The sequence below is a fragment of the Phyllobates terribilis genome, unplaced genomic scaffold, assembly GCF_046119375.1.
Source record: "Phyllobates terribilis strain yellow unplaced genomic scaffold, ASM4611937v1 Scaffold_3__8_contigs__length_932513732, whole genome shotgun sequence".
Taxonomy (NCBI): domain Eukaryota; kingdom Metazoa; phylum Chordata; class Amphibia; order Anura; family Dendrobatidae; genus Phyllobates; species Phyllobates terribilis.
In genome coordinates this window covers 873,042,380-873,056,743 of record NW_027362763.1, presented here as the reverse complement: position 1 = coordinate 873,056,743, position 14,364 = coordinate 873,042,380, and the positions used below count along the sequence as shown (strand labels likewise).

At 41.4% G+C, this 14,364-nt stretch overlaps 1 protein-coding gene across 3 annotated transcripts in view; it reads left to right on the top strand.

The window, feature by feature from the left end:
* Positions 1-14,364, top strand: part of LTBP1 (latent transforming growth factor beta binding protein 1) — a 439,153-nt gene that overhangs the window by 94,625 nt on the left and 330,164 nt on the right. For all 3 annotated transcript variants that reach the window (XM_073672632.1, XM_073672633.1, XM_073672634.1), the window contains exon 3: positions 8,664-8,955. In XM_073672632.1, the coding sequence (XP_073528733.1) occupies positions 8,664-8,955 (292 nt within the window). The remainder of the gene's footprint in view (positions 1-8,663; positions 8,956-14,364) is intronic.

Here is a 14,364-nt window from a genome sequence, read left to right as displayed (position 1 = left end):
GAATGCCAATATTTCTTTGCTACATGCTTAGATTACATTGATTATACTACTACTACTCTACTAGCTGAGTACCACCATTAAAGGTTATACTAATATACAAGTGCTACTCCCTAAATTAGAATATCATCAAAAAGTTAATTTATTTCAGTTCTTCAATACAAAAAAGTGAAACTCCTATATTATATAGTCATTACAAACAGTGATCTATTTCAAGTGTTTATTTCTGTTAATGTTGATGATTATGGCTTACAGCCAATGAAAGCACAAACATCATTATCTCAGTAAATTAGAATACTTTATAACAACAGCTTGAAAAATGATTTTAAAATCTGAAATGTTGGCCTACTGAAATGTATGTTCAGTAAATGCACTCAATACTTGGTCGGGGCTCCTTTTGCATCAATTACTGCATCAATGTGGCGTGGCATGGAGGCGATCAGCCTGTGGCACTGCTGAGGTGTTATGGAAGCCCAGGTTGCTTTGATAGCGGCCTTCAGCTCGTTTGCATTGTTGGGTCTGGTGTCTCTCATCTTCCTCTTGACAATACTCCTTAGTTTCTCTGTGCGGTTAAGGTCAGGCGGGTTTGCTGGCCAATCAAGCACAGTGATACTGTTGTTTGTAAACCAGGTATTGGTACTTTTGGCAGTGTAGACAGGTGCCAAGTCCTGCTGGAGAATGAAATTTCCATCTTCAAAAAGCTTGTCGGCAAAGGGAAGCATGAAGTGCTCTAACATTTCCTGGTAGACGGCTGCGCTGACTTTGGCCTTGATAAAACACAGTAGACCTACACCAGCAGATGACATGCCCCCCAAACCATCACTGATTGTGGAAACTTCACACTAGACCTCAAGCAGCTTGGATTGTGTGCCTCTCCACTCTTCCTCCAGACTCTGGGACCTTGATTTCCAAATGAAATGCAAAATTTACTTTCATCTGAAAACAACACCTTGGACCACTGAGCAACAGTCCAGGTCTTTTTCTCCTTGGCCCAGGTAAGACGCTTCTGGCGTTGTCGATTGGTCATGAGTGGCTTGACACAAGGAATGCGACACTTGTAGCCCAAATCCTGGATACGTCTGTGCATGGTGGCTCTTGAAGCAATGACTCCAGTAGCAGTCCACTCCTTGTGAATTTCCCTCAAATTTTTGAATGGCCTTTTTAACAATCCTTTCAAGGCTGTGGTTATCCTGGTTGCTTTTGCACCTTTTTCTAGCACACTTTTTCCTTCCACTCAACTTTCCATTAATATGCTTGGATACAGCACTCTGTGAACAGCCAGCTTCTTTAGCAATGACCTTTTGTGGCTTACCCTCCTTGTGGAATGTGTCAATGACTGCATTCTGGACATCTGTCAAGTCAGCAGTCTTCCCCATGATTGTGGAGCCTACTGAAAAGGACTAAGGAACCTTTTTAAACGCTTAGGAAGCCTTTGCAGATGTTTTTTGTTAATTATTCTAATTTACTGAGATAATGACTTTTGTGTTATCATTGGCTGTAAGCCATAATCATCATCATTAACAGAAATAAACACTTGAAATAGATCACTCTGTTTGTAATGACTCTATATAATATATGAGTCTCACTTTTTGAATTGAAGAACTGAAATAAATTAACTTTTTGATGATGTTCTAATTTAGTGAGAAGCACTTGTATATGTATTTATTTAAGTGCAGCTAAGAATATTACAGAATTGATGGCCTATTGATTAGGTTGGACTTCTGGCGCCCTTATGATCATCTGAGTGAAGGATCCTCAGAACTCCACCGAACACAGGATCTCCTTCAATTTTTTTTCACAAAAAAAGTGGAATGTAAACATTTTTATCTAGAAGGCATGAATAATAGAAGGCTTCAAAAATATGGAACCCCCGATATACAAAAAGAAACAGTAGTGTAAATACAACATTGAGTTGGGTTTTCAGGGACAACCATCCTTAGGATAGGCCGTCAGTGTTAAATCAGTGATTGTTACACCCCTGTCACCCCCACTGATCAGCTGACTAAAAGGGCTGTGGTGCTCCAGCTTTGTACTTTTAGTCGTGGCTGTGCCTGGTATTACAGTGCCCTGCAGTTCAGTCCTCTTTAGGTAAATTTGATTATGCTGCAGTACTAGTACACAACCACTGCCAAAAGTACCTAGCTGACAATTTTTTTTCATCTTTTCTTATTTGAGGAAACTCAATTTCTTTATACATGGAAAAATGTTTGAAATGTGATGTTGTACTTGGATGAATATTTTATCTATTAATAACAAAAATCGTTCCAAAAACAAGAAAAGAGAGAGGTTTGACTTAGCAACTCCACCCTGGAACTAACCCAAGAACACAAAAGGAGATGCATGCTTGTTAAACACAGTTGTTTCAGTTAATGTCTGGTTGCCACATGATGACCCATAGAAGGGTCTGAACAAAACGACTTTCAGAGGTCAGGACTCGGTGGGTTAAATGGAAATATTAACGTTTCCTAAAGGGTGGAGCTATTTCCCGAGACATAGTGATTTATAAGAATTTGATCATGAACAGCTTATATTTAAAGCTGCACAGTAGAAAACCTCTCAGCACCATTGCAATGTTCTCTAGACAATACAGATGGAGACAGAAAGGCCCTGTGTATTTGTTTCCAATTCTATTAAACCACAAATCGGAGGTAATTTTCATATATAAAAATGTCTTAGTTACCTCAGCATAAATATTTATTACAAGGGCTGTTTCTTTTTGGCCTTCAATGAGATGTTTGATGACATTGCAATACAGCAAATGACCATGTAAAGCAAAACCTTTGAATGTACACACATCTGTGTGTGAGGTTTTCCTACAGATTTTAGCCCAAGAGTGGACAGCACCTCAATGCCACTTACTTGGTAGCTTCCCACAAGTAAATAGGTAGCTGGTATTCTAGAGATGGGCGAAGAGTAGCACAGTGAGAACAGAGGTCAAGTTGGACTTGAAGTGGTTTGAAGAAGCTTGGCAACAAGACAGGGAACTGTTCTAGGTGACTATTATTAGGCTGGCACAGGCTAAGGCTCCATGTACACTACGTTCTGGCTTAATATCAGAAGTATACAGTGCTTAGGACCAACAGAGGCACATGAATAACATACAGTGGCATCAACCACCTATATATATCAATTATAAACAAAAATGTATACTTCATAGTATAATTTTTTTTATGGACCTCTGTGTTATATAGTGCAATTTGCTTCTTTTTCTCATACAATTAAATAGACAGAATGCCGACGCAGAACCGCCAGATAGAAGCCAAAAGGACACTGTTTTGGCCTAGGTCAGGTAAAAGGGGTCCTATAGAAATGTCAGTCTATATGCCAAGAGCGCTTAGCCTAACCTAAGCGGCAGAGTCTAAAGTATCAATGTTCTTCACCTTAACTTTGTAACAAGGTTGGGACTTTGCCAGTTGGATAGCTATATTGTGGTCTCCAGGATAGTCCTCAGTACACCGTTGGGTGGCTGATATCAGGCTGGGTTGAAGACATAGGATTGGGAATATCAGTATCTGAAAGCAGTCATAAAATCAGGCCTGGGTCTGATCACATTTAGTCTGGGTCAAGCCACGTCAAACACAGGAAATCACAAACATACTAAACAAGCACTGAAAGTTGGAGCTCATTCCTTTTAGGGTCTTGAGAGAGTGATTTCTCATTCCACTCCTGTCTCGATACTGTGGTTGGAGTTGTGCACCATAAGCAGAAGAGAGCTATGGTGTCGCCTTAGCAATGAGATGCCACGACTATGAGCAGGTTGGCACGTTGCTCACCAAGCTGAATAGTAACGGTGGTAGCTTATAGCAGTCACAGCATCAACAATTTCCATGAATATTATTGACTTGGAAATTAGCAATGGAAAAACATTTTGAAATCTTGGAAGATGTTAGAAACAACATGTCTGCTAAAGTACCAACTGCTGGAGGTACAATTAAGGAATTATTTTTTGTTTGATTATCCATATGTTCCTGTTATGGTTTCAGGAAGCTCTTTACCCATCCAACAATGGACATGCTAACAAAGTAATTTCTTTTCTTGATCCTTGAATTGGAATTGGTGACTTGCAAAGTACTTCAAGGAGGCTGTACAGTTGACATTTGTCCTTGAACTAAGAAGGTTGTGAGATTTCAAAGCAGAAGAATTCAGATCTTATGTGCAATGTCTGTGAAATGATGATCAATGGATTCTATGCACACATTACACATGGTTTCAGTTGATCCTTACCTGCTCCTTAATAACAGACTTACATACTTTTTATATTGCATTTTGTTAAGCAGCAAAGGAGCAACAATCAGTCAAGTTTTAAATGGCAGTCAGCACATCTCAGAAAGTCTTAATTTGGGTTTAAAGTTAGCAGTCGTACAAGATGTCGCAGATGTTTATGCCTTGTAGCCAAAACCTACAGAGCTAGCTGTTGGTAAAAAAAACAGCAAAAAGTAATGTGACACCCTAAAATCTAAAATGGACAAAGGAATAGAGAAAAGTAGTTCTGAAATCATTCATCTTCCATTTCTTAATTTGCCCATAGTTTATGCAAGTGTCTACCTTCCTTTATAGTACATACAACCCTCCATATCTAGGGTTATTGTACATTTGGAATTGATTAGTCTTTTTATATTTTAGCAGCTAATTACTTTTACATGCCATAAACTTTTAAGTGACAGATTAATAAAATGATACAATGATTAATTCATGCTCTGTGGTTTAGACCACACACTATGTCCTGCAGGAAATGATGGTTATACTTCACTGAATATTGTACCCAAGTGTGAGAACAGACCTCACGCCGGTAATGAATAGAGTTTTTCTCATGATGTTGACTCCATCACTCAATATTATTCTTTAAAATCATTTAAAAAAATATTTAAAAGAAAGATGCCTGTGTGCTTATGTAGCTAACTCAATGGATCTGCAGTGTAGTGGAACATTGTAATTCCGGGAAGGAGTACAACAGCAGGACACCTGCCATGTAGCAGACTTGTGTTTTCATACCATACTCACATTGGCTCTCACATAGAAGTTAGGGTTGCAAAATCATTGTTGTTTCTGCCTACTACTATGTAAAAGAGTCCTGAGCTGAACCTGTCAGTGACGTGCGGAGCAGTGAATGTTGCTGATCTCTGCATTTTTCATGTCAAGTGTTCAAAGAAAAATGTAAGCTGTTGGAAGCTTTAGTAGGTTTCTGTAATTGTTTTTTTTGCATCTTCGATGCATCCAGAATGGTGGCTGTGGGATTTAAGCATGCCTGCCATAACTTTTCCCTAAATTGGTAGTTTAAGTGAATATATAAAGTTCTATATTACATCTTATTAGAGGAAATTGGCATCTTCCTGAGATTTGGGCAGAGCAGTACCGTAGTTATTAGAATATTACAGACACATGGTATAGTAGCTGTGCCCTAAGAGAGAAAATATATAGTACGGGAAGATTACATATACTTTTCTAGTTGCACTGTATGTACCGTAATACATGTCTACATGTACACAATCAATGATTGGGATTTATTTTGCAGACAATTTTTTAAAGTGAATCACAAAAATAATGTTCCTAATTAGTATAGTTCACATATAAGTGGCTACTTATAGGTGAACCGTGAACCGTTTATTTCATTCTTGACTTTCAAAAGCAAGTTTTCATTGAACCTGGTACAGTCCATGTGCTAATACTAATCAAAATATTAAAGGGGTTCTCTACTTTCAGGAAAGTGGAGCCAAAATATCTAAAATAACAGAGTGGGTATTCACGCACCCCAGGTCATACTTGGCTCCATGCCCCTGCTCGGATATCTTGTTTTGGCTACAGCGGTGACGTAACGTCAACAGCTTGCATTACCGCTGTAGCCAATTACTGAGCTCAGCGGCTCGTGTTTTCTTCTGCACAGCCGCTGCCTCGGCTGTCGACAGGATGTCAGCTCTGCAGCCTGAACTTTGAGATTCAAACAGTGGCGGGAGCCAGGGCTGGGAGGGTTAGTACCTGCTTTGTTGTTATTTTAGGTATTCTACCTAAAATTCTAGCATTTGAGGTCCACTTTCCAGAAAGTGGCAAACCTCTTTAAGATGGCTGCATGTTACTGTACTCTACCAAAACATGTCCCTTTTTCTCTGACATCAGTTATTGCTCTGCAGCTTTTGGTTAAAGCATCACCTCACAGACTTCCCATTCTTCTCACCCCCTGGACACACTTGGTAATGCATGTTGTTCAGAGTGCAATGCTCCATTCCATCTCTTTCTCCCTACTTAATAGTTAAAGAGGTTTTCCACTTTCAGCAAAGTGGACTCCAAACTCATGTAGACAAGTAAAATTATAAAGACTGATGGTATTCTTCATCGCCCCCTCCAGCACCAGCTCTTCACCACTGCTCCAGTTTCTGCGTTTTGGCTACATCGGTGACATAATGTTGAATGCGCCCATCACTCCTGCAGCCAGTCATTGAGCTATGTGGTTTGTGCCACCTACATCAGCAAAGCCAATGAGATCAGTGATTGGCTGCAGTGGTGATGAGCGATAACAACCTTTTTAATGACAAAGAAACATCATTGTCTCCATGCATGATCTACCATTCGGTTATTCTTAGGCTATTTGCCCACACGGCAAATTTGTTGCAGGAATGTATGCAATTATTTTTTATATCTGAATGAGATTTGTCAAATTCCAAGTATATGCAATAGACGCCACATCTGCCATGTTTGAATGCACCTTTAAGTGTAGCTTTGGCAAATCCTAGGAGCCAGGTAGCCTAACTGCTGGTAGGGAATCTTGCTGCTGACGTAAAACATTGTTTTCCATTGATATCTGTGCAATATATTTTTGCCATGCCATTGAAAGTCATTTTCTTTCCTGTAACAATTTCACACTTCAGAGTAGTCAGGCTTTGAAAGTTGAAAAAATTCAGGCCAGATTTTCACAGCTCCCCTGTGAGATAGCATGCTCCAGGGTCGGTGTTTTCCACTTCTGATTGAGCAGTATGCATATTTCAGTCTGGACTTTTGCACATATAGTTTGATACATGGTTTTCTAATTATTTTATAAATGTAAATCTGAAAATTGTGACATGCATTTGTATTCAGCCCCCTGTAGTCTGTAGTCTGATAAAATCCTGAGTGACCAATTGCCTCCATGAGTCACATAAAGTAAATTTAGTCCACCTGTGTGTAACTTACTCTCAGTATAACTACAGCTGTTCTGTGAAGACCTCAGAAGTTTGTTTGAGAACATTACAGATCAAACAGCATCATGAGAGCCAAGGAACACACCAGACAGGACAGGGATAAAGTTGTGGAGAAGAGTAAAGCAGGGTAGGTTATAAAAAGCTAAGGCAAGCTCTGAACATCTGACGGAGTATTGTTCAACTAATCATCCAAGAATGGAAGGAGTATGACACAGCTGCAAACCTACCAAGACATGGCCGTCCACCTAAACTGACATCTCAAGCAAGGAGCACACTAATTAGAGAAGCAGCCAAGAGCCCCACGACCACTCTGGAGGAGCTGAGGGGATGCACAGCTTAGGTGGGAGAATCCTTTTATGGAAGAGTGGCATGAAGAAAAGAAGAAAGCAATTTTTTTGAAAGCAAGCCATAAGAAATTCTGTTGGCAGTTTGCAAAAGCCATGTAGAGGACACAGCTAGCATGTGGAAGAAGGTGTTCTGGTCAGATGAGACCAAAGTAGAACTTTTTGGGCTAAATGCAAAATGCTATGTGTGGCAGAAAACTAACAGTACACATCACCGTGAAAACACCATCCTCACAGTCAAACATGATGGGGGCAACATCATGCAGTGGGAATGCTTTTCTTAAGCAGGGACAGGAAAGCTGGTCAGTGTTGATGGAAGATGGATAGAGCTAAATATAGTGTAATCCTGGAGGAAAACCTGTTAGAGGCCACAAAAGACTTGAGACTGGGGCTTAGAATAAGGTGCAAAAAAATCAGCCTCTAGATATGCAAAGCTCATAAAGACATACTCCAAAAGACATACAGCATCAATTGGATTGAAATGTGGTCTTACAAAGTATTGACTCGTGGGCTGAATACAAATTGACATCACAATTTTCAGATTAATATTTTAAAAACACTTGTATAAACCATGTATCATTTCCTTTAGACTTCACAAATACTTTGTCTTGATATATCACCTAAAATCCAAATAATAACATTTAAGTTTGTGAGTGCAACATGAAAAAATGTGGATAAATTCATTGCGTATAAATATAAATACTTTTTCAAAGCACTGAAGGCGTTGTTTTTTTGATGAATTTTCTGTATTGATTTTTTCATAGGCTTCAGGATCTTGGCTTGCAGTTATTTGGTAGGAGCTTTGGTTGTCTACTTCCTTGTCATGTGATGGACACACAGATTGGAAGAATTTCTTTTCCATTTAAATGTGTGATCATCACATGACCTACACCAATTTTTATCCAGTTGAAGTAAAGAATAAAATGAAATAACAGCGAGCAGAGATCTTGTAAGGATTTGACACCCAAAATATATTACATAATTTGTTACATTTTCATCATATAATAAAACTTTTTGGGGGCTGAAACCGTAATACTTCTTTAAACCTATTACACAGTCCTATTTATAACTGTAGTCATTTCACTTTTAAAATAATTCAGTATTTAATCTTCGCTGTCGTCAGCCTCATATTTGTGTCTTTTTTCTTCAACAGCAAATTGTTCTCCACCATGTCAGAATGGTGGAATGTGCCTCCGTCCACATCTTTGTGTTTGTAAACCTGGGACTAAAGGAAAAGTTTGTGACGAGAGGGCTACCCAAGACACTTCTTCTACAGGTACACATAGTCAAGGTGCTGGCGCTCCAGCCCCTCCACTACGGCCCATTCCTCAACAGGCAGCCCCACAGTCAGTGCCAAAGAAGGTACAAGCATCTCCTGAATCCAGTCAAAGACAAGTGACACTAGCGCTAAAGCAAAAGCCACAGATCATCGTATCTCAGCCTCAGTAAGTCTAGAGCTGTATTCACTGACTTTTCTAATTTAATTGTATTTGTATAAACAAAAACCTCAGATCATAAATGCTTTTCTTTTACTTATATACAGTGCCTACAAGTAGTATTCAACCCCCTGCAGATTTAGCTGGTTTGATAAGATGCAAATAAGTTAGAGCCTTCAAACTGCAAACGAGAGTAGGTTTTATGAACAGAAGCATAAATCTTACAAACCAAAAAGTTATGTTGCTCAGTTGAATTTTATTAAATTTTAAACATAAAAGTGTGGGTCAATTATTATACAACCCCTATGTTTAATATTTTGTGGAATAACCCTTGTTTGCAATTACAGCTAATAATCGTCTTTTATAAGACCTGATCAGGCCGGCACAGGTCTGTGGAGTTATCTTGGCCCACTCCTCCATGCAGATCTTCTCCAAGTTATCTAGGTTCTTTGGGTGTCTCATGTGGACTTTATTCTTGAGCTCCTTCCACAAGTTTTCAATTGGGTTAAGGTCAGGAGACTGACTAGGCCACTCCAACACCTTGACTTTTTCCCTCTTGAACCAGGCCTTGGTTTTCTTGGCTGTGTGCTTTGGGTCGTTGTCTTGTTGGAAGATGAAATTACGACCCATCTTAAGATCCTTGATGGAGGAGCGGAGGTTTTTGGCCAAAATCTCCAGGTAGGCCGTGCTTTCCATCTTCCCATGGATGCGGACCAGATGGCCAGGCCCCTTGGCTGAGAAACAGCCCCACAGCATGATGCTGCCACCACCATACTTGACTGTAGGGATGGTATTCTTGGGGTCGTATGCAGTGCCATCCAGTCTCCAAACGTCACGTGTGTGGTTGGCACCAAAGATCTCGATCTTGGTCTCATCAGACCATAGAACCTTGAACCAGTCTGTCTCAGAGTCCTCCAAGTGATCATGAGCAAACTGTAGACGAGCCTTGACATGACGCTTTGAAAGTAAAGGTACCTTACGGGCTCGTCTGTAACGGAGACCATTGCGGTGGAGTACGTTACTTATGGTATTGACTGAAACCAATGTCCCCACTGCCATGAGATCTTCCCGGAGCTCCTTCCTTGTTGTCCTTGGGTTAGCCTTGATTCTTCGGACAAGCCTGGCCTCGGCACGGAGGACACTTTCAAAGGCTGTCCAGGCCGTGGAAGGCTAACAGTAGTTCCATAAGCCTTCCACTTACGGATGATGCTCCCAACAGTGGAGACAGGTAGGCCCAACTCCTTGGAAAGGGTTTTGTACCCCTTGCCAGCCTTGTGACCCTCCACGATCTTGTCTCTGATGGCCTTGGAATGCTCCTTTGTCTTTCCCATGTTGACCATGTCTGAGTGCTGTTCTCAAGTTTGGGGAGGGTCTTAAATAGTCAGAAAAGGCTGGCAAAAGAGATCTTTAATCCACACATGTGAAGCTCATTATTCTTGGTGCCTGAACTACTTCTTAATACTTTAGGGGGACCAAACAGAATTCTTGTGGTTTGAGGGGTTGAATAATAAATGACACTCTGAATTAATTTTTAACGTTTAAAAAAAAAAAAAAAAAAAAATTTGCTGCAGTGCATTTCCCACTTCCAGGCTGATCTACAGTACAAATGTCACAATGCCAAGTTAATTCCGCATGTGTCAACCAGCTAAATCTGCAGGGGGTTGAATACTACTTGTAGGCACTGTATACCTTTGAAAGTTGAAAAAATTCAGGCCAGATCTTCACAGCTCCATGTGAATATTGTAAGAATTTTTGGGATTGTTGCAATTTGCATATGACTTCTTCTTGATAATGAGACATGTTTGCTGCACTATGGTCACGGCAATCTATGATTTTGCTCCATCATTATTATTAGGAAACTAAGGGTATATTTACACGTGGGGGTTATTTCTAATAAACGAACACTGATCAGCTACATGCAAGCCTGTTTAGACTGTCAGAACACTCTTCTATGGGCACAGAATGTTCATTAACGCAATCATTCAGTGCACACAGAATATCATGTTATCGGCAGCACATCTCTTGTTTACACCGGGCGATGTGCTGCCAAGAATGATGAGTTTTAATCTTGTGTGACCCTCAACTGGTGAGGTGGAGTTTTTATCACGCAACTGGTGATTTGGGGTTTCCTATACCCCAGTGTTTAGAAATCTCTTATTTTTACAGAAAATGCAAAGATCACGTTTGTTTTAATCGTTTTCTTATTGGCGATTGATTACACATGAGTATAACAAATTTTTGACACCCACAAATGGTTGGAAGCTAGTGAGACACGTATCCTCATACCAGCATTTTTCAATGAATGGCAGCAAAAATTCCCTGGGGTGTGGCAAACCCCACCTCACCAGTTGAGGGTTAACATCATCGAACCCAATAAACAGGTATTTTTCATGTTTGTTGAGTGATTGCAGCTTGCCTAGACAGGCTGATCATGGGAAACGAGGAACACTGATTATTGGCCCCTGTAAAATGGGTTTTAACGTTGGGCCTACAGTGGCTACTGAATGCACGTGAGCTGTCATATGGCCACAATAAAAAACTTACATTTTCCTTATGAGAAAAAAAACACTACATGCAACCCATCCTTAAGGGGCCACGAACACGAACCGACCGGCGACACTAAAGGACCCCCAATCAGCTACTAGTTGTCGGCCGCTTAATAGCCTGTTTACATAGGATGGCAGTGGCCACGGAAAACAATGTGAACTGAACGATCTGTAATAGCCTGTGCCCATAGCCTGCCATTGTTCTTGGCAGTGCAACTTCTGTGGACACAGGATAAAGTGCTGCCGAGAATAATGATCTTTTGTGCAGCACAAAAGATCATTTTACCTGACCAAGGAGTGTTTTGCTCATTTATATGGTAATCGGCAGCCTGTTTAGATTGCAAGATTATTGTAAAACTAGTGTTCCTAGGAGCGCTTGTTCACGATAATCTTGCAGTGTAAGTAGACATTAAAATTAACCCTTTGTGAAACAGTGAAGTCATGTCACTGTCAACCTACCATTTTACAGCTACTTGTGAGTGACCTAAAGTTGTTGCGTACCCACCCCTAACGAACGTAATACATTGGTAAAAATGCTAAACGTGAATCCTAGAGATGATTAAAAACATTTTCAGCACGTCCTCCAGCCACATCAGTAGTCCGTGACCACCGGCCCTACTAACTGCCTCCTACCGGCCAGAATCTACGGCGCCACTTTTGATTTAGAGGCCTGGGTTTTGGTCCAGTGGGCAGAGTCTTACAAATCTTTTTGATTCTCTCTAGTGAATAGATCCAGTGGATGATGCCATATTTAACAGGCAGTTAAGACTACAAGACATTTTGTAGCTCTAAAAATACAGTATTTTAGATACAGATACCCCAGTATACAGATGAAGCAAAGGTTATAATTACTCACAATGCAGCATCTTGATAACTTGTCACAAATGGTTATCTCACTTAAAGGGAATCTGTCAGCAGGTTTTGCTATTTAATCTGAGAGCAGCATATTGATTCCAGTGATGTGTCACTTACTGGGCTGCTTAGTGTAGTTTCAATAAAATCAGTGTTTTATCAGCAAGAGATTATCACTAGAGGACTAGCTGTCTCATGCAATGTAGTCCTCCTGCTCTGTGTAACCCTGCTCCCGCCACTGATTTTCATCTTTCTGCCTTTGTGCAGTGAAGACAAAAATCTGCCAATCAGTGGTGGGCATGCCTTTACCCAGAACTCAGCATTCAGAGAACTGCTAGATCAGCAGCAGAGAAAAAGGGATTTAATCAAAGCTGCAGTAAGAAGCCCAGTAAGTGACTCATCCCTGGAATCAGGGTCTCTGTCTCTACATTATGCTGCTTTCAGAACACATAGCAAAAACCTAGTGACAGATTTCCCTGGTGACAGGATGACTGTTCAAACTAAGTCCCACTGCTCGGTGCTTCACGGCGGGGCCAATCATTTATATTCACCTTCCCACTTGCTTGTTTTCCCTTTTTCTCCACGCACCTTATTTCTTATTTGATTGACAGCTCTGACTTCATAGAGCCAGACAAGCGCAGAGATAGATGGATCAAGCAGGTGGGAAGGTGTAATTAAATGATTGGCCGCGTCATGGAGCTCCGAGCACCTTATTTGGTTTGGAGACCCTTTCAGAGGATTAAGATAACACTGTGCAAGGGATTGACCGATATTATATCCCAGTGATAGTTTACCTGAGTCAAGGTAACCTTTGTTAGATCTGTATCATATTGTCCAGTGTATGATACGGTTTGGAAACCAGGGGAGATGCTTAGATATATGGTAAAATGTGCCAGAATTCACCTTTTGATACACTGACACAGTGTACTGACAAATTATTGATAGATCTCTCATCAATTTTATATTTTAGTGAGTTAAAGTAAAATATTCGGTTAACACAACGATGAAAATGTATCAGTGCTGTCATATACAGTGTAGCCTCAGTTTATAAGACTGAGAATTGTATGCTTGTACATTTATCTAAATCACCCACGTGGCTGTGTAAATATGACCAGGATTGCCAAATTGACTTTTTATTTTTTTCTGGACAGCTTATCATAAATTCACGGACAATCTTTTTTTTTTATGGACACATTGGAAAAACAGAATAAATCATCTATATATATAATCGTCTTATCCAGTCTGTCTGTCCGTCTGTCTGTGTGTCTGTCTGTCTGTCCAGGAAATCCCACGTCGCTCATTGGTCCGCCAGCGGCCAATCAGCACCGCGGGATTTCTGAAAAAACATGGCGGCCGTTAGCGGCTCATCTGCGGGACGGAGCTCAGCGCTGATGCAGCCGAGAGATGACCGGCGCGAGGTGCTCATCTCCCGGCCGGTAACGGCAGAAGGACCCCGACCGCCGGACCCATCTGCGGGATGGAGATGCAGCCGGGAGATGAGCGGCGCGAGGCGCTCATCTCCCGGCCGGTAGCAGCGGAAGGACCGCCGGCGCCGCTGACCTCCATGCGGAAGGGAGGACCGGGAAGCGGCGCTGCGGGTCGGGATACTTCTGCTGCCAGCGCCCGCTCATGTCCCGGGTTCTCGCAGCGGAAGTACCCGCACAGGCAGCGCCGCTCCCCGGTCCTCACCAAGACGATTCGATGATTGGTCGCGGTCTTCGGACCCGACCAATCACTCATCTTACCGCAAAAGTTAAGCACCGCTGTGCTGATTGGTCGCGGACGCTGCCCGCGTCCAATCACCGATTTGGGCGCCAAATTTAAATATCGGCCGCGACCAATCACCGATCTTGGCTCCATATTTAAACACCGCTGTGCTGATTGGTCGCGGACGATATTTAAATTTGGCGCCCAAATCGGTGATTGGTCGCGGCCAGCGTCCGCGACCAATCAGCACAATAGTGTTTAACTTTGGCGCCAAGATCAGTGACTGGTCGCGGGCCAAGACAGCGACCAATCA